This window comes from Phoxinus phoxinus (genome assembly GCF_949152265.1).
Source record: "Phoxinus phoxinus genome assembly, chromosome: 1".
NCBI lineage: Eukaryota > Metazoa > Chordata > Actinopteri > Cypriniformes > Leuciscidae > Phoxinus > Phoxinus phoxinus.
Window position 1 is genome coordinate 38,978,668 of NC_136876.1, and position 26,727 is coordinate 39,005,394.

Here is a 26,727-nt window from a genome sequence, read left to right on the forward strand (position 1 = left end):
TTCATCGTCTGTGTAAAGGCATTGCATAATACATTCTTCAAGTTATTCTGTTTGGAAAACGAGTGGCTGTCCTATTCCATAGTTTGCTCGGAGGGGACACAGTGTTCCTCTTGAGTGCTTTGTTCGGCACGGCCCAGTATGACCTCATAGGTGGTTCTCAAGGAAATCCCTCTCCCTTCGAGGTACAATGACAGAGTTTCCTGTTTAAGAAAGCAAGATCCGGCTTCTGGCTTACTCACACTCTCCGGTGCTTTATGTAATTCCTATGCAATTGCAAGACCGCTCATGTTTTACATGCGTGTGCATCACAATTATAATGACTAAGGTTATTTATTTAGTCATGCAACTTGTTTGTGTGCCTGTTTGCACGTCAGAGTGAAGGAAGGCAATACTGCATTGGACAATACAGCATCCTGCATTACAAACTCTGAGAATTTAGTAGTTCTTAAATTAAACCAAAACTATTCATTTTAACTTTCTATTAGCACCAACCATAGGTCATAACAAGTAAGGATGCTGGCCCCAGATCACACATCAAATCAACTTAATGTGTTTCAGACAACATCATATTTTGCGTTTCTATTTATTAAATTAAATAATTATTTTATTTATTTATTCTCCTTCTTTGTATTAAATCACACACACACACACACACACACACACACACACACACACACACACACACACACACACACACACACATTTAAAATCATCACCAAGTAAAAAGTACTAAATGCACTTAATTCTTGAATCATTATTTTCAATATTTCTTTCCACATAACATTGATTATTAAGCCCAACAAAAGTATAAATAAATGCTTCTAATTCAGAAAAAGAAAATGATTCACATTTGCTGAATTGTGCATTTTATAAAGATCTAGAAAAAAAGCCATTTATAATGTCAGAGTAGCCTACCTCCAAGTTAGCAGAGCAATTCATTACCCATGATAAGTGCTGCATCAGCAGACAGAAGAAGAGAAGAGTTGAATGCCAAGACCAGCCCACTGCAAGACAAGTCTTGATCCAAGCTTAAGCCTTGTCAGAAGTGCGCAGGACATGCGGATAGTGGAGCAGAGGAGCATTTGTCACTTACAGATACAGACACAGCTACGAACATAAAAGGTACGTTTATTTACACGAATACGCGAGGTTACATGTGAATATAGATTAGCGAGACTATTTAAGTCAGTTTAGGAGAACTGGGTTTACTGTGAACTCGCGTGCATGGTTTTGAATGGATGCGGACTTTGCGTGAAGTCACAGAACTGTTGCTTAAAATTAAGCCATTTTATAAAACTGCAGCTATATGCTATTTATAATAATTTAGAGTAAAGCTTCTGTGTAGCCTACTATTGCGTAAACGAGGTCAATACGCTGAATAGTATTGCGATTATTACGCAGAAAATGTTTGCGGTCGTTTGAATTGTCCTATTGGCCACTGCGATGTAAACATGTTAATAATTTTAACGGTGGAAAAATGCTACGGTAAACCTTTTAATTATTTTACTAGGTTTCGATGCCATATAGGCTACTATGAAAGATTAACTTGTAAATGCACAGACAAGAGAAAATATTTTAGAAATGTGTATTTAACTCTTACAAAATTCTACAGTAAAATATTAAAATTATGTTTTTATATCTGTAAAAATTGAATATCAGTAGGGCAACATTTTACAATAAAAAAAATTATTTCAATAGCACAAAAAGGTTGGTAGGCTATATTACCATTAAACAATATTTACTGCATGTATGCAGACAATACAGTAGGTCTACTGTTAAAAACAAGATTTTTACTGTCTACCCCCACCAGACATTCCCGTGATACACACAATTTACTTTATTATTTAAATTATTTCTGTTTTCTTCCTATTCTAGAGTCGTAATACATTAATTTAGATAAAAATGTATCTACTGTCTACACTGAAATAAAGATGACCATGAAAGTATCATACAAATTTGAAATATGATAAATGCTAAATATTCAGTTCATCTGCATTGTTTTATCTGCGACTGTTTTGTTTTTACTATTAATTTAAAATAAAATAAAAATTCTAATGTCATAAGTATTTAACAATTTTCTAATGCTTTATTTCAGTTCCCTCTGGTGGCCTTGGAAGATATAGCAAAGCTGTGATTTGAACATCACGAAGTAAAAGAAGTGAATATTTCAACACAAATGAGCCTGCCACACTTTCAGGATATATTACTGCCATGTTAAATCCTCCAGAGAGTTATTTTATGTGCTTTGGTGGAATATGGCAATAAGAGGGACTACATGCTTAACAGAGATCCGTAAGGAAAGTTTTTAAGGACAGCAAAAGAAGTAGGAAGAATGGAAGCTTCATACGCTGCCAGCGCTGCCGTTGCTCCAACCCTGCCGTCGATGACCCCGTCTCCAGGTTACCTGCTCCGAAGGTTTCGGGAGTATCAGAGCAACGCCGTCATCGTGGCCCATTACAACTTCACCGGAAAGCTGAAAGAGAACAAATACCAGGATGGACTGAAACCCGAGGCCATTGCGTTTCTCATCATTTGTCTTCTCATTGTGGTGGAAAATGGCATCGTTCTGGTGGCAATATGGAAGAACAAAAAATTCCACATGCCCATGTACTACTTGCTGGGCAACTTGACGCTGTCTGACTTGCTAGCAGGCTTCACTTACATGGTGAACATCATAACTTCGGGGGCAAACACTCTCAAAATGACTCCAGTACTGTGGTTTCTTAGAGAAGGCGGTGTGTTTATCACTCTTTCTGCGTCTGTCATCAGTCTCCTGGCTATAGCTATCGAGCGGCATGTCACGATGGTCCGGATGAAGCCGTATCAGGGGGCCAAGCGTGGCCGAATGTTCGTTTTGATTGGTGCAAGTTGGGTCCTGTCGGTGCTCCTCGGCATTCTCCCCATCATGGGCTGGAATTGCATAGGAAACCTGGACGAATGCTCCACCGTCCTGCCTCTCTACGCCAAGAGCTTCATCCTCTTCTGCATTACCGTGTTTACCCTGGTGCTGCTGGCCATCGTGGTGCTCTACGTGCGCATCTTCCGCATAGTGAAATCCAACACCCAGCGCTTAGGCTGCGCTCCTCAGCGCAAAGGTATGGCAAAGAAATCCCAGAAGTATCTGGCTCTGCTGAAGACGGTCACCATCGTTCTCGGCGTCTTCATCGCCTGTTGGCTGCCACTCTTTGTGCTCCTCCTGCTGGACTTCTGCTGCCCTGCTCAAAGATGCGAGGTGCTGTTCAAAGCGGACTACTTTCTGGGCATTGCCATGATCAACTCGCTTCTAAACCCCATCATTTACACCCTAACTAGTAAAGACATGCGGAGAGCCATTCTGAGACTCGTCTGCAGCTACTGTCTGCTAACAAAAGACGGACAAGTGAAGAAATTCGGCATGCCTTTCCTGGACTGTAGCACCAGTAAGGCAGAGGTGCCGTCACACAGACTTGAGGGCCTGGAGACGACGGTCTCCTCTGGGAACATCACACCATCCACTATTAAAGCCATCTACCCCAGGATATTAAAGAGCTGAGGAAGAAGAATGCAATAAGTTCCATCGGACACAGTCTAACTTCTCCTGGTTTGAATATTTATAAAACTGCCAAGTAAACAAGTCTGAGGTGCTTAGAAATAAAAGCAGGAGAAGTTGGAGAGATGGAACTCAAAAATGTCATGTTTGGGGCTTGGTTTCCTCCACAGTTGCATTAAAGCAAAACATGAGGTTGCCTGAGAGCGTGGTAGATCAGATAAGTGGAATTTATTTTCTTACTGTGACAAATACCAATGTTTAAAATGGACGTTCTGCAAGACAAGAGCAACGGTCTCTTGTTAAAAATAGGATTTTAAACAGCAAATTACAGTTATACAGCTGAAAATGCTTTGAAAAGAACTCTTGTGATGTTATACAAGCCTCGTATGTGCGTTTCCAGAAATAATGAGCTTGCGTAACGAGTCATTTTCACCTCCAAATAACAGAAGAAATGTTCAGAGACTTTGTGGTAAAAAGACGCAAAGAAAATGACGGGTTGATGCCGCCACACACAAGCACGTTAGTGCTCGGGAACTTTTACGAATACATATACACACAAATAAAAAACTGCAAGGCAAGTGACTATTTTTAATCTGTAAGATGTTTCCTCTTACAATGGTATTTTTGGGAAATACACTCTTAGAAGAAAAGGTTCTATAGAACCTTAAAGGGTTCTGTCAGGTGCTTCATACATAGAACCTTTTAGGAGTTCTAATTTGAATTACTTTAATTTTTAACTTCTATTAAATTTTATGAATTAAACAGCTCAAACATACTTTGTTAGTAGAAAAAGTGAAACTACACTTTAAACATGAATGTATTATGCAATTGTTTTCTCCTTATTTAGAACCTTTTAGTCATAAATGTTTCTTTAAAATTGAGTCAAGATCCCTATTGTTCTATATTAAAGCCCGCTGAACCTTTTTTTCTAAGAGAGTACTGTTTTCATGTTAAAGCTCTCTTTGACCAGTGTGCTGTACTTGTCTATATTTTCCTATACAGTAATTGGAGCAATACATTAGGTGGAACCAGCTATATAAATATTGAATATTTTATAAATATTGTATCAAAGTTTTGTATGTTATTGTATGGAATGCCAACATTTATGTGTAGCAGTCTGACTCTGCAGTGATAAAAACAGCACTGACATTCAAGCAATATTGCATTTCTGTAAAAATGTGTCTGTACGGAAAACGATGCATTAGTATGTTTAAATGTATTTTTTTCTTGATCCTAAATTATGAGCCTTAAAAATCTTTTATAAGTGCATTAATTAAAAGCTTAGTGTTTTCTTGAATGTTTGCAATTCGTCTTTTTTAGCAAATGTGACTTGTTGCGCTACATAGATTTGAATTTGCTTCTACATATTTCATTGTTTCCCATGAAAAATAAAACAAGAGTGCCACAAAATATAGATATGTAAGTGTATGTAAATACAAAAATGCTGCTCAAGTGAAATGAAAAAGTTTCTCAAAGTGAGTCAAGCTGATTTCCAGTTGCCTCAATCACACCCACACCACATGTTAACCAAACATAAACTAAACTATTTTGTGGTTTTTTCTTTCTTTCACAAGACATGAGCCACACAGCATTTTCTCACTGCTCTGTCTTTGCAGAAAACCCCTACAGAATAAAGGCCATAAGCTCGTGCCAGTCCGGATGTTTACTGAAGCTGAAAAGGCTCGTCTCTGCACCTCAAGGGCACAATGTGACTCATTTTTGAAGTTAGACAAGTAAAGGTTCGATTGCTCACGAAACAGAGTAGGATGACTAGGCTTTTGAAAGAATACCCATCCATAGGCACTGACAGAAATCAAATATCCCAAAATAGTGATATTTAAAAAGAGTGAAAGTAGTGTGGTAAAAGTAAAGAAAAGATGAGGAAACAACATGACTTGCACAAACCTCTGCAATACTATATAAAATCATTCTGGATGAAAATGAAACCTTTTCTGAATATATGTTATATATCCCACATCCTCACACATTATATATTTAAAAATATCTATTAAAATATTTACATTTAACGTATATTTAAATTATATTTAGACAGGAGCTTTATAAAATGACTAATCTTAACCCACTCGGACCCTTCATCCATTACAATGGACATCACATGTCAACCCCTTTTCGTTTGTCATCCAATCAAATGGCAGTAAAGCTCTGCATGTAGTAATTATAAAAAAAAAAAAAAACACTACATTGAAGAGAAGCATGGCAGCACTTCACTCCAAACACAGAAGCAAGCAAAATGTTCTATTGTTTTATTTAAAAAATAATAATAAGTTTGCCAGTATTTTATAGTTTGTATGTAAAGTAGAAAGATTAAACTTATTAATAAGTTAAAAATCGATTGCAGAATTGCACGTTTTAAATCAGGATTTTTTTCAAATGTGTCGGTCCATTAGAGAATGTTCAAAAGCCTGTCACTGAAATCATACTCCAGTAACTGAAGTCCAGTAATGCTGATTGAATTTTTTTTATATAAAAAATCTATATCACAGTACCGATATATTTTTGAAACTTGTTCATATGCAGAATATAGAGTTCTTGAAGTGCTTGAACATATAGCTGATGGAAATATCTCAGATGTTGACTTTATGTGGAGTGATGAGGAAGATGGAGATGTAAGAAAAATATCCGGATTTAAAACTTTATAAAGTAAAATGACTAGCTTCCAGCCAAATGAACATACAGATTTGACTTAAATCTAAAGCGTAACTTGAATATTAATATTTTTCTTACACAAACGCATCGCTTCGCTTAAGAAGGCATTTATTAACCCCCCAGAGCCGCGTGGAGCACTTTTATCATGGATGGATGCACTTTTATTGACTTTCAAAACAGAAACAACCATTCACTGCCATTATAAAGCTTGGAAGCCAGGACATTTTTTAATATAACTTTGAGATTGTATTCGACTGAAAGAAGAATGTCATATAAACCTAGGCTGGCTTGAGGGTGAGTAAATGATGGGCTAATTAAAATTTTTGGGTGAACTATCCCTTTATAGCTATAGTACATCCAAAAATTATATTTGTCATCACTTACTCACCCTCTAGTTGTTCCAAATCTGTATGAGTTTCTTTATTCTGCTGAACACAAAAGAAGATATTGTAAAGAATGGCGGTAACTTGACAGTAGCCATTGACTTCCATAGTATTTATCCTACTATAGCCTATATTTTCCTAATAACTACATATTATATTATTATAACATAATATTATCATTATTAGTAATTATTTTGAAAATTATAATAATATTTAGCAGTAATGTATCAATATAGATATTACAGTACAATACCGTATAATTACAGCAGACCAAATTACGAGATACAGTAAAGTAAGTTTACAGTACTGATCTTGTGTACTGTAAAGTGAATTACAGTACAGTTACTGGAAATCGAAACACAGTAACTTGCTGGCAACCGTGCTGCCAGTAATGTACTGTAAAAATACAAGTAAATCGTTAACAGAAATTGTTTCAAAGATGCACACAGGAAATTACTCTAACGTGAATGCATTGATTGATTCCTATGTTTATTTTGTTATGAATAAACAAATGTGCGATGTATAAAGCAAAAACCTTACAATTAAAGTTGAAATGTTCAAGTTTTTGATCTAAAAAAAGAAAGGTGCACAAATAAAATGACTCTAACATGACCATATCGATTGATTCTAAGATATTTAGTTTGTTACAAACAATGTGCACTCTGTAAAACAAAAACCTCAAAATTAAAGTTGAAATGGTATACTGTTGAAAAGTTTTTGGCCTTGAGAAAAAGCTTTAAGTATATACCAACAATTTTTATGTTTATTAATTTTATGTTGGTACATTTTTGTGAAGTACACCTGTTTTGACCTGACGTCCATTGAAATGGACAAAAAAAAAAAAAAAAAAATCCAATTAAAGCCAAAACAGTTTTTTTGGTCTCATTTATAGAAGCCTCATGAGCTGGGAAAATGTACTTTTATATTTTTCAGAAACTTTAAACATAATTCAGGTCTGAAGGAGTTAAAAAAAAAGTTCTAACCCGTTTTTATTGACATGTCAATACTATCTACAACAATGTACAATAAAAACACTTTTAAAAAATTGAGCACACCAAGACTGAAATGAAAAGGCAGTTCGAATTACAAACAAAATGCCTATTCACACCGAGAGATAAACTAAAAATAACTCCCTTAATGCCAGATAAAACACATCTACACCTGTGTTTTTAATCATGCTGTGTGTCCTTGACAATTATTTTGAGTCAATTTTGTGACTTCTTTGCAATACTTTTCAGTGTAATGTTTCCACCAGTGCGGTGCAACATCTCCAAAAAAAAAAAAAAAAAAAGATTTTACATTTCATAGGATCAGATTTTCTGCTCTATGGAATTAGCAGGACATCCTTATAACGAGGGATGAATTAAAAAAAATCATAAAATGTCATTCTGGGTGCGCAAAAAGTGCATTTTCAGTGTCTGGGGGGTAAATTGTGAATGCATAGTGACATCTTGTGGTGTGTTACGCAAAAGGCAGCGATTGTGGCCAATTTATTAACAGTCTTACAACAAATTTCTATAGACACACACACACACATATATATACACAGTTACACACACACACATATAAAAACACAGTAAATTAGCGAACACGGTTCATGTGCACCAGGTCTACCATTCAGTATTGACCAGGCTCCACAGGTCATCGCTGACCTCACAGGGGGAACGGGTGGATGTGTCTATGTTGATGGGGGTTGCCACGTCCGCACCGTAGTGAACTGCCAAGAGACAAAAGGGATTTCATTCAGTCTAGAATATAAAGCTGCTATGTTCATCATCCGCATATATAGTAAATGTGTCAGGATTACCTCCCCTGAGTATGTGCGGCTCTGGGTCCAGCTCCAGCTTTATCTTGGTTACTTTATTATAGAGCTGAGCAACATATCTAAATCAAATGGGCAGGGGAAAAAAAACACAAAACAGAATTATTTTAGTGGACATGATTTCAAAGCAGTCTGGCAATACAGACTTCACCATATCACTGTAGGGCTACCACACAATCGGACCAATGACTTTCCGTGACTTCTGCATTCGTTCGTGACTTGATACAATAATAATAAAGATTGCAAAATGTCCGACTTTTCTGAGCCTGGAAATTCCTATGACCATGTGAACCTGGTCACTATCATAATAATATACACTACCGTTCGAAAGTTTGAACCCAGTAAGATTTTTTTTTTTATTTGCATAAAATGTACACCTTTTTAGCAAGGTGGATGCATTACATTGATCAAAAGTGACAGTTGAGACATTTATAATGTTACAAAAAAAATGTTCCAAATAAATACTGTTCTATTCATCAAAGAATCCTGAAAAAGGTCCGTTTCAACAAAAATATTAAAATTGTCATGAAATGGAAGTTGTGATAGTCTTTTCTTCCCTATTGTGACATCTATTCGAGACAAACGGCTTCTCGAACAAGAAAAAATTCGATTGGGAATTGATTGGATGGTTGTGGTTTGCTATTGGTTGATCTCATGTGAGTGACAGGTTGCCCCGGCCGCCCTCACGCCAGTAAACACATCATCAGAGAAGAGATGAGCTTGCAAGAGGGGAAGTTACTTTGATTAAAGATTACAAGGGCCATGCATTTAAAAAAATGAATAATATGTACAGATAAACTCAGATAAATCATATATAATAAATACTGTAATATTTCATAAATAATAAATAACACAAAAAATATTTCTTGAGCATCAAATCATCATATTATTATTTCTGAAGGATCATGTGACACTTAAAAACTGGAGCAATGATGATTAAAATACAGCTTTGATCACAGGAATAAATTATATTACAGTTATTTTAAATAGTAATAATATATCACAACATTTTACAGTATTTTTGGTCAAATAAATGCAGCCTCCATGAATATTAGAAATATTACCGACCCCAAACTTTAGAAAGGTAGAGAACTGGACAATTTCAGCAGGTAGAGCCTGTACTATCTAGTCCTTTGTCGTTATAAACACACATCTTTAAGACGATTACCATTTTTGTCCCAACTATACCAAGACCTTGAGAGATACACTCTCACAAGGTGAACTAAAGCCAGTCCAGTGCTTACATGGCTGAAGGAATGACCTCAGTTGTGTCCTCGTCCACTTCCTGTTGCAGGGTTTGAATTTCTTGCTCAGCATCTCTGAGTCTTTCCAACTCTTTCTGTAAAAATCTGACCACCAGTTAAGGGGAAAAACCACAGCGAACAACCAAACAAACAACATGCATGATCGAAAAGTAACTGAAACAACACTCACTCATGCTTTATTAAAGGGATAGTTGACCCCAAAATGAATCCGTCATCATTTGCTCGCCCTCAAGTTGTTCCAAACCTGTATGAGTTTCTTTCTTCTGTTGAACACAAACGATATTTTGAAAAACATGAGTAACCAAAACAGGCCCAGGGGCCCATTGACTTCCATTGTATAGAGAGAGAGAAAATACTATGGAAGTCAATCGGATCCATCAACTGTTTGGTCACCGACATTCTTTAAAATATCTTCTTTTGTGTTCAGCAGAATAAACCAATTATACAGGTTTAGAACAACTTGAGGGTGAGAAAATGATGACAGATTCATATTGGGTGAACTATCCCTTAAAAAAATTAAGATTTTATCTAAAAACGCAGTTAGAGCGTGTGATTGGTGATGCGCTAGAATAACACATTCAGCAACCAAAAAGTCTGTGTGCATCAAATGTATAATGTTTCTCGGTCACCTGACATCTACAGTAATGTAAATAAATATGGCCAGTGGTTATACTGGGAGCAGGTTCTGGTTCAGGTCTTGGGAAGGATACTCCTGCTCTGAGTCCAGGATTTGGCTTTTGGACAGACTCCGCTGCACTTCCTGCTCCATCCTCTCGATCTCCTGCACCCTCTGGCTCTTCTGCCGCTCTAAATCCAGAAGCTTGTGGCCGACCACTTCCTCTGCATGCACAAGATCTTAAACACAGAGAGAAACGTTTCAAGTTTTAAAAAAAAATTAATATCCAAATGTTTAGTGCGCATTAAACCACAATGAATGCCTACATTTGCCAAAATGTTCAGCATTGTACTGGGATTGCGCAATACAGTATCCCACAATGCAACATGCTTAAACCTTTCATTTCCAGTGAGGTGTAATATTAGCATGACTTTTATCATCTTTTCCTTGATTTATTATAATCAAAACTAGATTAAAGTCAGCATGGAATGAAAATTGCAGCACACTTTTCCACCTTATTTTATATTTTTACATAAATCCGAGTGAAACGGCTTATGGAACAAGAAAAAAAAGTCGGATGGGACTTGATTTAGTCAATGGGGAATTGATTGGATGGTTATAGTTTGCGATTGGTCGATCTCACGTGCAGTCATCTGATTTCATGGTGACTTTATAAACACAAAGTAATTTATTAAATAAATTATTTCTGATAACTGGATGTCACTTGTGGAATTAAATACGCAACATGATTGGGACATGTGACAAACATGGTCGAGTGACTACCATATATTCATTAATTGCTTTTTAATGCTAATTAATTGCATCAGTTAATATTGCAAGTTAATATTAGCACTGAAGAAATACCATTTAAGATCTCGGTTGTAGTCTTCTTGGTCTTGATGTGGTGGTCAAAGAACTCCTGCAGTTTTTCTCTTGCTCCTCGAAGTACGTTCTCTGCCTTGCTGCTCTTGATGAACTCGATCAATGTTTCCCCGGATTTCTCAAGGACGTCATCTTGCATCTCTTCGTTCTGTGACATGTCTACGTTAATTATATTTCTGCGGGGAAAAAAAGAAGAGGTGAAGCTATAGGATGCCATGACAGAACATTTATTCATTTAGCAGACACTTTCATCCAAAGAAACTTACAAATGAGGAACAAAACAAGCAACTTGTCATAGAGTCAACTATACTCATAGTATGCAATTAATGTCATGTATAAAAAATTAAACACTAGAGCAGAGATGACAAAAAAAGAGCTCTGTTATACTGTTAATAAAAAATGACTAAGTAAATAGTAAAGGTATTTTTAACCAAGCCAATAAACAGTTTTGCTCGTAAACAGTATTATTTAGTTTTTTTTTTTTTTTTTTACAGATTTTTTACAGTTCATGGCATTACCACAAAATTAACGTTTTTACTTTTAGCAATGTACGTTTTCTAGAAAAAATATATATTTTTCATTAAATCTCGAAGTTTCTTCATAAAATTGGCAACATGTGGGAAATTCTACAGATGTAATGTAAGTTAGCCTAACTCTTATTGATGATTTCAGTATCATTTTTTACAAATATATTCAAACCATGCTCATAAATAGGTAGAATTTACAAAAACAATGTAGTAAAGCATAACTTAATTCACACAAAACCAAACATTTAAGTTAGTGAGGCATTCAAATTGGATGTACAACATCAGTGAGTGGTTTTAACACTACAAAACATTAGTTAGTAGCTCTGTTGGGTGTTAAAATATATAGTCTAATACGAATGGTGTATAAAGTTAGTTTATATTAAAATCCACAGACGTTATTGAGCAAACACAAACAACAACTCAAAAACAAACCTGCCTAAAACAACCACACAATAACGCGTTCAAAAATACATGTTTTCTTTATTCAGTCAGTCTACCGTTTAAAACACTGATCCTCAAAACACATATCAATGAAAATGTACAATATAGCGATGTTCTGCAATGTATTTCAGAGTAAATACTAGTCTCACCCAATGCACGCGTTGTTTATCCGGATTTCAAACTGGCTTGTTTGGCGCGCTTTCCCGAGCCGCGCCTGAATAAAAACCAGCCTCAATAGACCTTTTACGCACTTCAAGCATTTGTTTCACCTCACCACGATCATTTAAAAAATAATAAAAAAATAAGATCTTATATAAAATTAATTATGTGCCCATCTAAACCGTTTAAGGTTATTTTTCAAAGCGACTCTAGAATTTCAGTCAGGCAACTGTATGCGACACCTAAATATGGCTTGTTAAGTCAAACCCCAAACCCACCAAAGCCTCTTGTCTTGTCTGTCAAAGCGATATAGGGATAACCAGAGCCATAGAGAGAAAGAGAATCTCTCTATGGCTCTGGGGATAACCAGCTAGCTACAACTTCATGGTTTAATTTTTCCCTAAGCAAACTTGTTTTATTCCTCATTTTTACCAACACACAAAAAAGCTTTATTGAATCAAATACATTTAAATAAAATTGATCTTTGAAACTTTATTTTAAAAGGGAGTCTGAAATAACTCGGAATTTAAGAAGGAAGGATGAAGACTAAAGTGCGATATTTTTCCATTTGCAAGAGTAAAGTGGCCAAAGCAAAACATGAAGAAAAAACGATTGTTAAAAGTACTGTCTTTATTACCACAACAACTCCCTTTAATACATTTTTTTTATAATATAGATAAAACATTCAGGTAACAATGATTAACTGAAAACTTTCCAGATTGAAGCAGTGTTCAAATTAGAAAGACAGTTTCTGGTCTCACTCATTAACATTTTTTTTTCATGAACAACTCAAACTGGCATTTATTGTCAGCCTCATGGTTTGCTCTTTTTCTGCTGTTTTTCCTTTTTTTCTCGTTCTTTCCGTTTCTGTCTGTACAGCTCTTTAAAGTAGAGTCTCTTTGGATTCAGCCCGTAGGCTTGGAGTCTCTGTCTGCTGAACTCTCGGCCAGCCATCTTCACCGTCATGGGTCTGGAAATCAGGCGTCCACCTGGCCGCCTTGTTTTCTTTTTAGGCCATTTAGGTTTCTCTGTCCTTTTACTGGCCACCCCCTCTTTCGGGGTTACTGCAGTCTCTTCCGGCTTCATCTTTTTCTTAGGAACCAGGAACTCCTCGTCATCCTCCCCTTCATCCTTTGCAGTGACTTCTTTGAGGTCCTTGATGTCTGCTTGCTCTGGAAGGCTTTCAGATGTCTCGTCTGTCAGATCGCTCTTCTCCATCTTGACCTCGGACTGCTTTAGACGATCCCTCGTCTTCTTACTTGCCTTCCCCTTAGACTCCATCAGCTCCTCCTCACCAGCGTTCCTGGGTAATAAAACACAGATACACTAAAACACAAGTGCTTATTTGATGGAAGGAGAACATGGTTCTCAGAAAAGCATTTTAAAATGCAAACTGGTGCAATGCTCAGTATCATTTGTATGAGGTTCAGGGCTTTTTTCAGAATTTTTTCTATGGCCCAGCGGTTCATTTTTACTTGCCCAGCCAAGATTTTCACTGGCTCCAACACAAAAAAATTATAATAAAATAGTTATTGTCTTTGTTGTTTTTGACCCATAACCTTAAAAAATAAGGTAGTGACACCAAAAACTACTAGCCTAACTTATATAAATTTAAAATATGGTTAAAGACAAGTAAACTGTCAGTAAGAAAATAACAAATAATCAAATTAAGAGCAATAACAAAAAGAATAGAAAAAAAAATACAAATAAAATAAACACTGCTTTTCGTGTTTTTCAGATAAGTCTTACAGAAATTCTCACATAGAAAAAATTAATAGTCAAATGTAAAATAGTCCTGCATACAGTGTTCACTGTATAAATTAAATATAGATTCATTCTTATTAAAGTTATTCAGTCAAGAGCAGTGAGTGATGTTTTATCTTTGTCTTTTGTTGTTCGATTAACATTAAAGCAAAGACCGCAACAGGTTTATTAGGCTGCTGTCACTTTAAGAGCTGCAGGGATCCAATATGATGTTACACATGCATTTTATTTTTTAACTGTTTATTCACTTAAGCAATTTTTTTTGCAATTTTGTGTGAATATGTCAATCGCAAGACGACAGCATTCGCACGCTGTCTGAGAAGCGTGAGCTTCAAATGTGTGCACAAGCAAAACTTCTCACACTATTGAATTGAGTTCTCTTTTGCGTCTTTTTGCGCTTGAATATTTAAATTGGCAAGGCTTAAGAACACGTGTAAATTATAAACTTTCGTGATGCATCACTGGCCCAATCAGGCACACTACAGATGCGTCAACTGTCCCGAGCGGCGTATACGCTTGCCCCGGGCTATCAAGCATTCCTTGTTGTCGAGGTTTAAAGGGATGTTTAAGGGATACTCACTCATTATACAGAGACACAAACACTTGCTGTTTCTTCTTGATATTCTTTGCTTTGATCTGGAAGTTCTTCACGTCACAATGTTCATCCCTCTCTGACCTAAACAAGGAAAAATAAAGCAAAACGCATCAAAATGTATTCCAGGGCAGAAGAATAAAATCACAAGAAAATAATTGGAAAGTGCACTCAAAATATTTATGACCCATTATTTAGCTGAAGGTATTTCCCCCACATAATAATTATCATCACTATATATTCCAAAACTTCACAACAGTTCCTGGCTATCTATATCAATGACAGAAACTACTGTACGCTACCTGTACATGCAGGTCTTCCTCAGCGAGCACCAGCGGTTCAACTCCTTTTCATCAGCTTTCAGGACCTATGGAAAGAGGTTCAGGTGAGAACAACATGGAATATTAGCCAGATGATTTCTGATTTTTTTCCCCCCTCAATAAGATACTAGTAAATAAGGCACAGAGAATAATTTATGATAAGTTATCTATATTAAATCAGACAATTCTGTGCCTCATAATAATGATTTTCATGTTTATTACAGATAAATGAGAGATTTTTAATCCAATAATACTTCCGTTCAATGTTTTGAAAGAAGTCTCTTTTGCTCTGAGGCTGCATTTATTTGATCATAAATAAAGTAAAATTGTGAGATATGATTCCAATTTAAAATAACAGTTAAGGTATTACAAAATATATTTTATTCCTGTGATGGCAAAGCTGAATTTTCAGCATCATTACTCAAGTCTTCAGTGTCACACGATCCTTCAGAACTCAGTCTAATGTGCTGATTTGATGCTCAAGAAACATTTCTTATCATTAATGTTTAAAAAAAAGTTGCTGCTTAATATTGTTGTGGAAAACGTCATACATTTTTAGGAGTGTTTGTTTAATAGGAAGTTCAGAAGAAAAGCATTTATAATTGAAATAGTAAAGATGTTGAACATTTTACAAAAGATTTCTGTCACTTTACTTTGCTGAATAAAAGTATCAATTTCTTCTTTCAAAAAAAAAAAATCTTACTGATAATAAGTAATCCAACACAGTAATTATTCATTAATATTAAATCAATAGCTTTGGCAATGTCAATTGACCATATGCTCCAGATAAATTATGCATCCTTCATCACAATCCAGCACCAGCAATGAAAGATTTACTTGAAGCTCAAACAAACAGCTCTCAAATCCTCTACGGTCTAAATGTAAGACGAACGCTAATCTACACTGGTGGTCTTTAATGCAGATCTGCTCAGAGAGAAGATTACAGTCCTCAGACCCTGGTCAGAGTTATCCCCGAAGGAACAGCAATACCAGGTCAGACACAATCGCAGCTCATCAGCACAGAACTCAGAGTCGGTCATCATCCAGACATTACTGTTGCTCGCAGCTCCTCACCTCATCAGTGGACAGGCCGAAGTCATTCGCTACAACTTCTCTGTAGCGAAATCTGCATGGCAAGTCATCAATGATGTCCTCATAGTCCAGTTTATAGTACTCGTCCAAATACTGCTCAAAGGTCTTCTCCTCTGGAAACATGACCAGGACAAATAAGATTTTAGGATTACACATGAATACAAGCGTGTACATTTTGGGCGTAATTTTTTTTTTTTTTGGTTCGACCAATGACAGCGTGTCCTGTCTGGAAACTAGACATTACATCAGTTTTAAACACTCACTTGGATCAAAGACGGGCTTGTTTTTGCTGATGATCTCAGAAAAGTGGGACTTCTTCCTCTTCTTTCCCATGAGAGGGGCGTCCTCTTTGGTCTTCTTTTTCTTCTCCTCTCTAACTTTCTTTCTCTTCTTTTTAGAAACAGGCTGTTGACTTGGGTCATAGTCAGCATCCATCTATTTAAAAAAAATTCAAGTGTGATTAGAAGCTGACGGACACCATACAATAGTTTGCTGTTGCATGTGTGCCTCGGTGAGAAACAATCTTACTATAAAGTCAGGATCTTCGCAGTTGGGCTGATTATCTTCCTCCATAGTATTCTCTTCCTCTTCCAAATCCTCTTCCTCATTTCCCACCCATGTATCCCAGTTCCAATTTTCTAACAAAACAACAATCACATCACAAAAAAAAAAAAACGTCATCAAAAACAGTTTCAAAAGTTTGGGGTCAGTAAGATTTTTTTGAAAGAAGACTTTTAAGCTCACCAATGCTGCATTTATTTGATCAAAATACTGTACTAACAGTAATATGAAAAATGTATTTAAAAGTATCGTTTTCTATTTTAATATTACCGGTATGTAAAATGTAACGTATTCCTCTGATGGTAAAGCTGAATTTTCAGCATCATTACTCCAGTCTTCAATGTCACGTGATCCTTCAGAAATCATTCTAATATGCTGATTTGCTGCTCAAGAAACATTGCTTCGTTATATTTTTGTGGAAACCGTGATAAAAAATGTATATGATACCTAGTATACTTAAATAAATAGAAAGTTCATAAACCTTTATGAAAAGTTATAAATGTCTTTACTTGCAGTTTCGATCAATTTAATGTGTCCTTGCTGAATAAAAGTAATAATTTCTTTCAAAAAAGGAAATATGTATGTGAACATCCATCCAAGAGACACAATGTTACCTTCTAAATCATCATCAGCATCAAACTGTGGCTTCTCTTCCTCTTCCTCTCCATAGTATTCATCCCCGTAGTACTTCTGCAGATGAGAATGAAGAATGTGAGAAATCAAGTCCATGAAAGTACATGCAGCTCAATGTAAATATCAAATAGCTAAATGCTAATTATTTTCATCATAAGCTGTAACTTTGGATGACTCTTGACATGAAGTTAAGTTCCAGACCTACAGTTTATTTAATGGGTAATTTCTGCCCCACCTGCATAAGTTGGTCATGTTGCTGGGGGTCAAAGTCTCCCTGCAGGTCAACGTCATTGAAGGCCAGCTGCTCATTTCCTGTCAGTTCCTGCAGATGCTTCAGTTTGTCCATGATCTCTGCCCGCTTCAGGTTCTTCAGTTCCTTCAGCTGTTGGTGCTTCTGTTCCTTCTCCTACAGGATGTTAGAAATGGGAATTGTATGGAATTAAACAAATCTGATTCTGAATCTACTTAAATGAACAGACTGGATGCAGAAAATTCAGCTCTGACAATAACAGGAATAAAATTACATTTTAAAAGATACCGGTAATCAAATAGAAAACAGTTATTTTAAATTATAATAACATTTCACAATTTTTAATGTATTTTTGATAAAATAAATCCAGGCTTGGTAAGTCTGACACCGTGTGCTAACCAGACGCGATGTGTCAAAATCAATCAAAGCCCACAGCCAATCAGAACAGGGTGTGGGCGGAGTCTCACGGCGAGTGCACAGCACCAGAGAGTAACCCTGACGGCACTCGCAAGAAAATGGATAAGTACATAATCAAATTCACAAATATTACACCATTAAAAATACATAGGCTACTGAGTAACTAAAACCATCTTTGTCAAATAATACACTTGTTTGTTCACAGTTTGGACGTTCTTGTTTCCATTTGTTTAATTTCAAGATTTAATTTCAAGATCTGAATCTGCTGAGGTTAATTATCCATTGTTGCTTTTACAGCTACAAAGCTGGAGCAATAAATGATATTCAAATTCCCATTACACGCTTTGAACATTAAATAAAGCACATAAACAGTACCTGCGATTATCATATTTGCCACACTTTGTGTTTGTTGTTCCAGCACGACGTCGCAGAAAATAGAATTAGAAAATCACGTGTAGCCGGCGCGGCTGGTTAGGACAAAAACTCTGATTAACATGGAAAAGACGCCTTTTATTGGGTTCGTGTCGCGTGTGGTTAGGACACGGTGTGAGACTTTTTTTATGATTAAAATAAACTTAAAATAAACCCCAAAGTTTCAAATGGTAATGCATTTACTTAGTAACATTTTACCTTTTTCTTCCTCTCTTTAACCTCCTCCCTCTTCCTCTTTCTTCTGTCATCTTTGCTTCGGACAGATGTGGCAATGTTGCGTGGATATGTTTTGACCTGTGGAGAAATAGACGGATGATGGGTAATGACCACAAGAAAGAGCTTTGCTCTTCATGAAGACTCTCACATGGGCATTTAACAGAACAAAGACAAATCAGGCTGATGTTGTTGACATCCTTTTACCTTTCCAGCATCAGGCTCCTCGAAGCGGAAGTTGTATTGCCTCTCGAAGTCTTCCTGTTTATGCAGGAAAGATTCTCCTTCATCCTCCGAGTCATCCATATCATCCTCCATCAGCTCATTGTAGGTGGGGATCCTAAAAACATTCACAGATAGAGATACTTACACTACCGTTCAAACCTTTGGGAACAGCACGATTGAAAAAATAAAGAAATTAATACTTTTATTCAGAAATTATACATTAAATTGATTAAAATTGGCAGTGAAGACATTTATAATGTTACAAAAGAAATATATATATACATTTTAAATGCTGTTCTTTTTAACTTTCAATTTATTAAAGAATATGAAGCAACTGTTGATTCAACATTGATAATAAGAAGTTGTTTGAGAAAATCATAATATTAGAATGATTTCAAAAGGATCATGTGACACTAAACACTGGAGTAATGATGCTGAAAATCACAGAAATAACACTTCAAAACACTAATTAGTCATTTTAAATTGATAATATTTCACAATAGTACTGTTTTGACTATTTACGATCCAATAAATGCAGCCTTGGCGAGCAGAAGAGTTTTGCAAAACATTTTTTCTTTTTCTTTTAAATCGCACCGACCGCAAACATTTGAACATTAGTGTACTGTACATTTACATAGAATTACACTGTCATAGAGCTCACATCTTTTCATCATTTGTTCATGTATTTGCATTACTTAGGGTGCTTTCACATCTGTAGATTGGTTCATTTGGTCCGGACCAAGGGAGAAAAATTATACTTCGTAGCATTTTTCAGGCATTTTGGTTCCTTTTCACACCACACTCTGGTCCGAATCAGTTGATGAACTAACCAAAATGCAGTCACGTGACACCATCCACATCACTCGTTGGCCAGATGTGTCCTGAACGTATTTACATAACTGCACTTCAATTGGTCAGAATTAACGTGCGGGTAAATTCCAACAGAACACCCGGAAGTAAAACCCGACAGACAACACGCCTCTTTTTACTATGGAGAGACGACTGTGTGGGCTGATTGTATCCCTGGTCATAGTTTATTATATAGTTTGTCTACACCACTATAGGCAAACAATAACATTTGAGAATGAAGCGAGGATGCAGCTTGAAAATCAAGTTTTATGCAATGCACGCGGCGAGTCACTTCAGGAGGAGGCGACGCGTACATTAATGTTGCTAAACAGTGACATAATGGGCACGCCGCTGACTACGGCAGCTGGTTTAGTCCAAAAATGCTCAGTTCTTTGGCAGTTGGGTCTGTTCGAGGCTGGATCACGTTCTCACCACAAACGAACCGCTCTAGAGTTCGCTTGAAAGCGTGCGCTTGATTGGTCCGCTTTTGGTGCGCATTGCTGCATTCACACCTGCCCAAACGAACCGCACCAAGGGGGACAACGAACTCTAGTGCGATTCAACCGAACTAAATGAGGCAGGTGTGAAAGCACCCTTACTGACTTAATTCTGCAAAACTACAAACAAAACCCACCTCTCTTCTTCTTCTTCATCCTGCTCCAGGTATCTCTTGTTGAGCATGTAGTCTCGCAGGAAAGACTCTTTCTCATCCAGCTGGGGGTCGTTCCAGTAATCTCGCAGGTATTTCTGGATTTATATCCAAATTAGCCAAGGCAACATCCAATCAAAAAAAAGAGCAAGAGTGAGTAAAGCCTATAGTTATCAACTATTACATCCTAAAAACATCTTCAATCCAGAACAAGGCACTGACCATGTCCTTAACTTCCTCCGGCCCGTCCAGCTCTGCCTGACCCTTCAGCCAATCCACATAGTCGGCTTCCTCTTTGTCCTTCAGAAAGCAGGAAAAGACAAGCACAAAGAAAAGTTTATGATTGGATACTGTTTTATTTTACACAATTATCCAACATCTGACTTTAACATCCAGAAAATCAGCTACAGCATGCAAGTGAATTTCAGTTTCCGCACCTTCTCATCTTGTGTTTTGGTTCTCCGCGTCAGCAGCTGTCCGTCACCATCCTCTTCATCACTGTCTTGCACAAACTTTCGCAAACTGCCAAATGAAAGTACAGACTCAAGTAAAACATGTTGTAATGGAATGAATGAAACATCTGTCATCATTTACTCTCATGCAGTTTCAATCCATATGTCTTTCTTTTCTCCATTTTCACAAGGGAAAATTTTCATACAGATTTGGAACGACTTGAGGGTAAGTAAATAATGACCAGTGTTAGGGACAGTTACTATTAAAAGTAATGCGTTACAATATTGCGTTACTCCCTAAAAAAGTAACTAATTGTGTTAGTTACTTTTTAAGTAAAGTAATTTTATGTTACTTTTGCATAACCTTTTCTCACCTGGGCTGGACTTAGCCTGGACTTTTTTATTTACAAAAAATAAAAAAAAGTTTTATTTTTGGCAAATGTAAAGGCACTTTCACACAAAAAGTGAAATGAATAAGTCTCAGGCTGAAGAAAATGCAAATTCACATCTGTACAATAGAGGGCACAGCAATAAAAACAAAAGAGCCGTTTATCTAAAGTCATTTTTCTTATTAGTATGGTTGAATTGGTATGACTTGAAAAAGTAACTTGTGTTACTTGTAATGCGTTACCCTAAAACACGGATGACATAATTTTCACTTTGACTGAACAACCCCTCTTTCTACAAATGTATAAATTACACACAGACAGCTAAGACAATGCTTATTGTATACAGCAACTTGAACCAAACAGATAATGGTGCAGAGACAATCTCCAATCTACCTTTCCTGCAGATCCTTCTGTTCTTGGATATAGGTGGGAGATGCAGCTCTCTGTAATACACACACAAACACATTCACTTATGTATTATATGTTAGACATGAAGCAGGTTTAGATACTGAAGAAGCCACTTGGATGAGTGGAAAAAACATCTTAAAAACAAAGTCCAATTTCCATTTGAATTAAAGCTGCAGTCCGTAACTTTGTGTTAAAAATGTACTAAATTTATATAATAAGCAAGTGCATCATGAATCCATTTTCCAAACCGTGTTTTTGTCTTATCCTGAATCACTACGGTACACCTATAACAAGTGTTTATATTCAGACTATTTTAGACCGGTTGGGTCAGCACCACTGCGGAGGAGCACAGTACCTGCTTGACCCGTCATAGACTTAAACAGAGAAAATTAGCTCCGGCTACAATGTTCTTCCGCAAGACGCATGGCAGTTCTGCTTATTAACCGCTAGAGCGCCAAACGCTACGGACTGCGCTTTAATTTTATCTGTCATTCTACAAGATCCTAACACACAAAAAAATCTTCACAGACCCTTTGACATCCAACCCTGAATTTGAATGTCAACATTAAACTACAATCGCAACCCATTTTGCTTCTGCAAATTAAAATATTTTCAAAATAAAACAACATTCAACAAGAAAAAAATGCTTAAAAATGATAGACTTATTTATTTTATTTTTTTCATGACATACTGTGCATAGATTAATTGTGCTCAATAACATCAGATCAGTAACATTTTATTCTGCATTGGCTTTTAACATAGTATATCTTAACTATAATTACCTCCTGCATCTGTTTGGAGAGTTCTTCATCAGCACTTTCATCCTCATCATCATCATATTTTCTAAAAAATGAATTATTTTCAATCATATTTATTATACACCCAATCAGAACATGAAAAAGACTATCAGTTATCTAAATACTATAATTGATTGTCATAATGCTTCCAACCATTTGCACTTTAATTATTGAAAGAGATATAGATATATATAGATATATATACAGCCACAGCTATCATCATTTATAAACACATGATTTCTTACCCTCCTCTTTCCAGGATAATCTTCCTCTCATAGTCCTTCAAGAACATGGGTTTATCTGACTTTTTCGAAGTGGACGGTTGCTCATCGCTGCCTAATCCAGATGCTGTTTATTAAGACACAGATAAAATCACAGTGAGCTGAAATCAGTACAGTCTCCTTTTCTAACCAGAGTAGAACATCATAAAGTGAAGATACTTTACATACTGTCCTCGGTGTAGAACTTTGCATCTTTCTGATAGATCTTTGGATCTTTCTTCTTCAGAAGCGAGAGCGTTCTGTAAAAATCCCTGTCCAACTTTGGGTCCAGCTCCTATATAATCATTTATCAAGAGTATAAGACATGGAAACCTGGGTATGATGTTGGCAAAGGGGTTTCAAACAAGAAAGTGCTGAATATTTTACCACTTCGCTCTCATCAGAGTCCGAGTCGGACGAGCCAGATGAATTCTCCTCATCCTGGTCTCCGTAACGGTCCTTCACTGGAACATTCAAAATAAACACACAGATTTAAACTTTATTTGAATGAACAGATTCAAATGCACAGTTAGCTCCAAAATTGAAATGTATGACACAAAAGGAGATATGTAGCAGAAGCCCAAGTTGTGCATCTCAGTGTCTGTGAAAATACTACAACATTGTTCGTTGTTAATGTAAACTTATGATATATAAATACATATTTAATATACAAAACAAGCTTTCATAATATATACTTTCTAGTTTATTAACATTTGTGGGTAATAATAACTTACCACAGTTTGACTGTAGTAACTTTAAGGTTACCACGGTGGATTTTCTTATTTGAAAAGTCAAAGAATTGTCTACTTAGATTATCTTTATGAAGACAAACAAACGTTAATATTAATCGTTATAAACATAACTTAAGCTAATCGACAACAACACGGAGACAAAAATAAACGATTGCACATTTAAGGTTTAAGATTGATAGGGAGTGATCACCATATTCAACCCATAAAATATACACATTATAAAATGCAGACTATTAATATCTGAAAGTCTAGTAAACAGCCCTTGCTTGTGTTTCAAGTGTAGGAGGTTTAGATAACTTACGTCTCTGCAGTTCTTCTTTCTGACGATATTTCTCGTATTTTTCTGCGAACTTTTTATTAATCTTGAGGTCCGACATGATCGTTTACACCTGTATTAGTAATAGTATCTTCTTTTTTGAGATCAGATTAATATCTCAATAAGTCGAGTAGTTATCACGTTAAACATGTTCCTCTGCTGTTGAACAGCATGGCCACGTGACCTATGACCCTCCAACGTCATAGAGTTCAAATATCTTCTCCGATCGTGGATTTGTTTTGTTTTTAACTATCAATTTATTTCTTCGTAGAAATTAAACCATCTATTTTGTCAAAGATTTAGAACGTATATTTTGGATTTTGGCTAAAAACGTGGGTCTTTGTTCTTCCGGTGGCTTCGTTGCGGAAGTAAGGCTCGCTCGCTGCATGCTGCATCCTGGCTGCATCCATACTGTCTATGGCTGCATCCTATGGCTGCATCTTATGGCTGCATCCTGCAGTGGACATCCAACTCCGCCCACATCCAAGTGTGATGTCAGAAGCCACGCCCATGTCCAATAGGAAAGGGCAGAACAACGAAAATGGCTCTGGGAAAGGGGTTTCAGGCGTAAAGGTTTAGTGGGGGGAAAAACAACAAAAAAGGTTTAGTGGGTTTCAGTAGGTTCTACATTAAAAGGGTTCAGTGGTTTTGGGATCAGTGTTTGGTTCAGACCTCTAGAGGGCAGTATAGCTATAATGTGAAATAATAGCCTGTCTAACAAAGAAATGTTCGTCTATGACAGAAATTGTTTTTCGATGTCTTTGAAAGTTTCGTTTTATCTTCTATAGTCTACCTTCTATAATCTGTGCAGTGATCTTAATCTGTTTTTATATAGCCTATAGGCCCTGTGCACAGCTGCACTATACTTCCTGAACTTAAGCTGGCTCCTTTGTTTCCTGTCTGTCAGGATTGGCCAAACTGATTAATCCAGGTGTGTCTGACCAACAACAATAATCAGACACACCTGGATTAATCAGTTTGGCCAATCCTGACAGACAGGAAACAAAGGAGCCAGCTTAAGTTCAGGAAGTAGTGCAGGCAGGGCCCATACTGAGGATGGAATAACCGTTTAGGTCTACAAGCCTAGTCTCAGACAATACGTTGCTTTAAGAAAGTTTATTTAGTAACATAATAATAACAACAATATTATTAATAATGAACGACATTTATAATATATGGTGAATTCAGGGTGACTGGGACACTTTTTGCCATTGAGATGACTTGGAAAAAGTGTCCCAATTAACTTGAATTCACCTACCAATATATATTAATGCAATAATGAGTGTAATATTAGTAGCCTTATACTAACTACACAATACTAAACAAACGCGTATCATATCCGCTCAGCCGCCCCTGGCCTCTATCTGACTCAATGTCGCACCTACTGCGATTACGGAGAAAGGTAAACAATTCCCTTTACTACATATAGGTATGGCAGGAGGCCAATGTACATAAAAAACATAAGGATAAGTTCAGAGTTCAGCTTTTACCTGTTATTCACTGCTTTGATGTTCTCTGTCAGCATTCAGTGTTGATTAGGCTTTGACTCTGACCTACTTTCTTTAATACTTGACAGCAGCTATAGAAAGACGAAAGTTGTAAATGTAGAATAAATAGTTAAGTAAAGAGTAGAACCCCCTATAACTATTGATCAAAGTTTGAGGTAAGTCTCGACTCACACGTACCTGATTGGTTGACAATTACACATTCATATATAGGCTACAGTATACATAACAATGTTTTCTATCTCCTACACTTGGGTGTACAACGAACTCGCTGCTTTACTACCACAGTGCGATGCATCGTTGAAGAAATCGAGAAGCTAGTCATGACTGTTTGTCGCAAATCGTTCAGGTTGGTTAAAGGGATAGTTCACCCAAAAATGTAAATAACCCCATAATTTACTTATACCCTCAAGCCATCCTAGTATATGACATTCTTCTTTCAGACACTAGCTAGTTATTTTAGTCGATAAAGTTTTAAATATGGATATTTTTCTTACACGAATGCATCGCTTCGCTTCAGAAGGGTTTTATTAACCCCCCGGAGCTGTGTGGAGCACTTTTATCATGGATGGATGCACTTTTATGGACTTCAAAACAAAATTGCCCATTCACTGCCATTAAAGCTAGGAAGAGCCACATTTTTTAATATAACTCCGATTGTATTCGTCTGAAAGAAGAATGTCATATACACCTAGGATGGCTTGAGGGTGAGTAAATCATGGGATAATTTTCATTTTTGGGTGAACTATCCCTTTAATGATGTCATGCAGGTGTTGGAGTAATAACTTCTTTAAATTAATCTGTTCGAGATCGAATTAATGCTAGATATTTTGCTATAAATTATGGACAGGACATGACATCTGAGGACTATTTCTAATTTTTCTCAGTAGTTTTGCCTTATTTCCAGATTCAATCATAGACTCGAGCACGCTCGCACATGCACACTCTTAAAAGATGGTGCTTTAAAGGGGTGGTATAATGCCCTTTTCACAAGATGTAAAATAAGTATTTGATGTCCCCGGAGTGTGTATGTGAAGTTTTAGCTCAAAATACCTCACAGATATTTTTATATAGCATGTTAAAATTGTCACTTTTTGAGGGTGAGCAGAGCCCGTCTACGGAGAGCCTGTTCACTCCCTATTAAGTCCTATTGTACCGAATTTTGGTTGTAGTTCCACCAGAGTTCCACTGGGGGCGATCGCCCCCGAGTGCAAAATGAATGGGAGTCTATGGGGCTAGACGGATAAATTTGTCCCTTTCACCCGATTGCTGTTGAGAAATCTCAGATTTGATTGTAGGTTTGGCAAGTTCAACATGGGTTATAGGTCAAAAAATTGAATGAACGAGTACTTATGTCCTTTCGATTTCTTACAGGTTGAGTTGTTGTTGTTCATAACACGCTAGCATTCTGCTAATGAACGCTGATTGGTCAGTGAAGGACTGGTTACGACCAGAGATACCGCTTGATGGCATCATGGCATCCGAAGCGGGACCAGAATGTATTCTAGCAGAAACTCTTCTAGCACGTGTATTTACCCGTGTCAGCTGTGTTGTGTGTTT

At 36.6% G+C, this 26,727-nt stretch overlaps 3 protein-coding genes across 4 annotated transcripts; 1 reads left to right on the plus strand and 2 right to left on the minus strand.

Moving 5' to 3' along the window:
- The first annotated feature begins 969 nt into the window (after positions 1-969).
- On the plus strand, positions 970-4,826 carry s1pr5a (sphingosine-1-phosphate receptor 5a). Its single transcript, XM_079620044.1, has 2 exons — positions 970-1,122; positions 2,096-4,826. Exon 2 carries the CDS (start codon positions 2,333-2,335, stop codon positions 3,530-3,532), a length of 1,200 nt encoding a protein of 399 aa, XP_079476170.1. The 5' UTR covers positions 970-1,122; positions 2,096-2,332; the 3' UTR covers positions 3,533-4,826.
- Positions 4,827-7,044: 2,218 nt separating this feature from the next.
- On the minus strand, positions 7,045-12,554 carry spc24 (SPC24 component of NDC80 kinetochore complex). Its single transcript, XM_079624548.1, has 6 exons — positions 12,282-12,554; positions 11,147-11,340; positions 10,377-10,521; positions 9,646-9,750; positions 8,387-8,463; positions 7,045-8,296 (listed from the first exon to the last, which is right to left on the minus strand). Exons 2-6 carry the CDS (start codon positions 11,319-11,321, stop codon positions 8,190-8,192), a joined length of 609 nt encoding a protein of 202 aa, XP_079480674.1. The 5' UTR covers positions 11,322-11,340; positions 12,282-12,554; the 3' UTR covers positions 7,045-8,189.
- A 349-nt stretch (positions 12,555-12,903) lies between these two features.
- Positions 12,904-25,795, minus strand: kri1 (KRI1 homolog). 2 transcript variants are annotated; one of them, XM_079628188.1, is made up of 20 exons: positions 25,153-25,795; positions 23,648-24,209; positions 22,982-23,058; positions 22,784-22,889; positions 22,580-22,682; positions 22,320-22,380; positions 21,523-21,572; positions 20,726-20,810; positions 20,511-20,588; positions 20,274-20,386; positions 18,773-18,905; positions 18,551-18,646; positions 17,489-17,659; positions 17,235-17,310; positions 16,588-16,697; positions 16,323-16,494; positions 16,042-16,172; positions 14,950-15,014; positions 14,636-14,731; positions 12,904-13,594 (listed from the first exon to the last, which is right to left on the minus strand). In XM_079628188.1, the coding sequence occupies exons 2-20, from the start codon at positions 23,721-23,723 to the stop codon at positions 13,105-13,107; spliced, it is 2,289 nt and encodes a 762-aa protein (XP_079484314.1). In that variant the 5' UTR covers positions 23,724-24,209; positions 25,153-25,795; the 3' UTR covers positions 12,904-13,104. The 2 variants fall into 2 exon arrangements, with proteins under 2 accessions (XP_079484314.1, XP_079484315.1); XM_079628189.1 differs by lacking the exon at positions 25,153-25,795 and adding an exon at positions 24,456-24,532.
- Between the last annotated feature and the right edge of the window lie 932 nt (positions 25,796-26,727).